Source organism: Trichoderma gamsii, assembly GCF_001481775.2.
Source record: "Trichoderma gamsii strain T6085 chromosome Unknown Scaffold_173.2, whole genome shotgun sequence".
NCBI classification, from domain to species: Eukaryota; Fungi; Ascomycota; class Sordariomycetes; order Hypocreales; family Hypocreaceae; genus Trichoderma; species Trichoderma gamsii.
In genome coordinates this window covers 1-958 of record NW_020171509.1, presented here as the reverse complement: position 1 = coordinate 958, position 958 = coordinate 1, and the positions used below count along the sequence as shown (strand labels likewise).

General features: G+C 52.0%; 1 protein-coding gene across 1 annotated transcript; it reads left to right on the top strand.

The window, feature by feature from the left end:
* Positions 1 to 425: 425 nt before the first annotated feature.
* TGAM01_v211183 (hypothetical protein) lies at positions 426 to 835 on the top strand (the record flags this gene model as incomplete). Its single annotated transcript, XM_024551024.1, has 3 exons — positions 426 to 545; positions 609 to 739; positions 805 to 835. 3 exons carry the CDS (start codon positions 426 to 428, stop codon positions 833 to 835), a joined length of 282 nt encoding a protein of 93 aa, XP_024404232.1.
* Between the last annotated feature and the right edge of the window lie 123 nt (positions 836 to 958).

Genomic DNA, 958 nt, shown 5'->3' with positions numbered 1-958 from the left:
TTCCTGCGGTTGAACAGCCTCACGACGGCCTTTTGACCATGTTGCCGAGTGCGGGAGGCATGTTGGCCAGAATAACTATTGTAGTGCTGTCTGTCTCGCTTCTTGAACCTGCTCGGATCTACCTCTGCCGAGGTTGATAGTAGCGCTAACCCGTGCTCTTGCGGTAGAAGTGCATCTCGCAGCACGTCCCGGCTTCGAAAGCTCATGGAGCGATTTTAGCACGCAGTATTAAATTCGATATTAGGTGAGGTCATCTAAGGCTGACTCTATCTGGCTATATATATAGGCTCTGTATTTTAGGTGGCCTCTTGTCGACGCTATTCTCAACCTTTTCTCAGTCCTGCCCCATTGCACCCTTCACTCACCATGGTCGACGCTATTCTCAACCTTTTCTCAGTCCTGCCCCATTGCACCCTTCACTCACCATGGTCAACTTATTTACCACCCTTTTGGGCATCTTTAGAAGGCTTGTTAGTCTATCGGTGACCCTTGCTCCTTTCCTCATCTTCGTGATTCGGCTCCACACCCGTGACCTATTCTTTAGCGTGAGTGATCCCTCTCCATCCCTACGCACCGTTCAATCCTAAGTCTGACGGCATCTCTTATAGATCACCAACCTGTTCCTGTCCAGCCGTCGTGCCGGGCGCGTTGTGCCTCCCGGCCACCCAGGGCATCGCGGCGTCTGGCCGAAGTATATCGCTCCCACCATTGGAAGTGAGAGCCGATCCCCTTGTCCAGGGTACGCATCCCCATCTCCGCAGCATCTCCGCCGCTTTACACTCATGATGTACATACTTCATGCAGACTCAACAGCCTTGCCAACCACGGTAAATAATAGCGCAACCTCTTCACAAGTTGTCTTTCACTAACATGCGCGGTTTAGGCATCTTGCCGCGCGATGGCAGACACATCACCTACAAGCAGATGTCGCATGCTATCCAGCACGCATATAACCTTT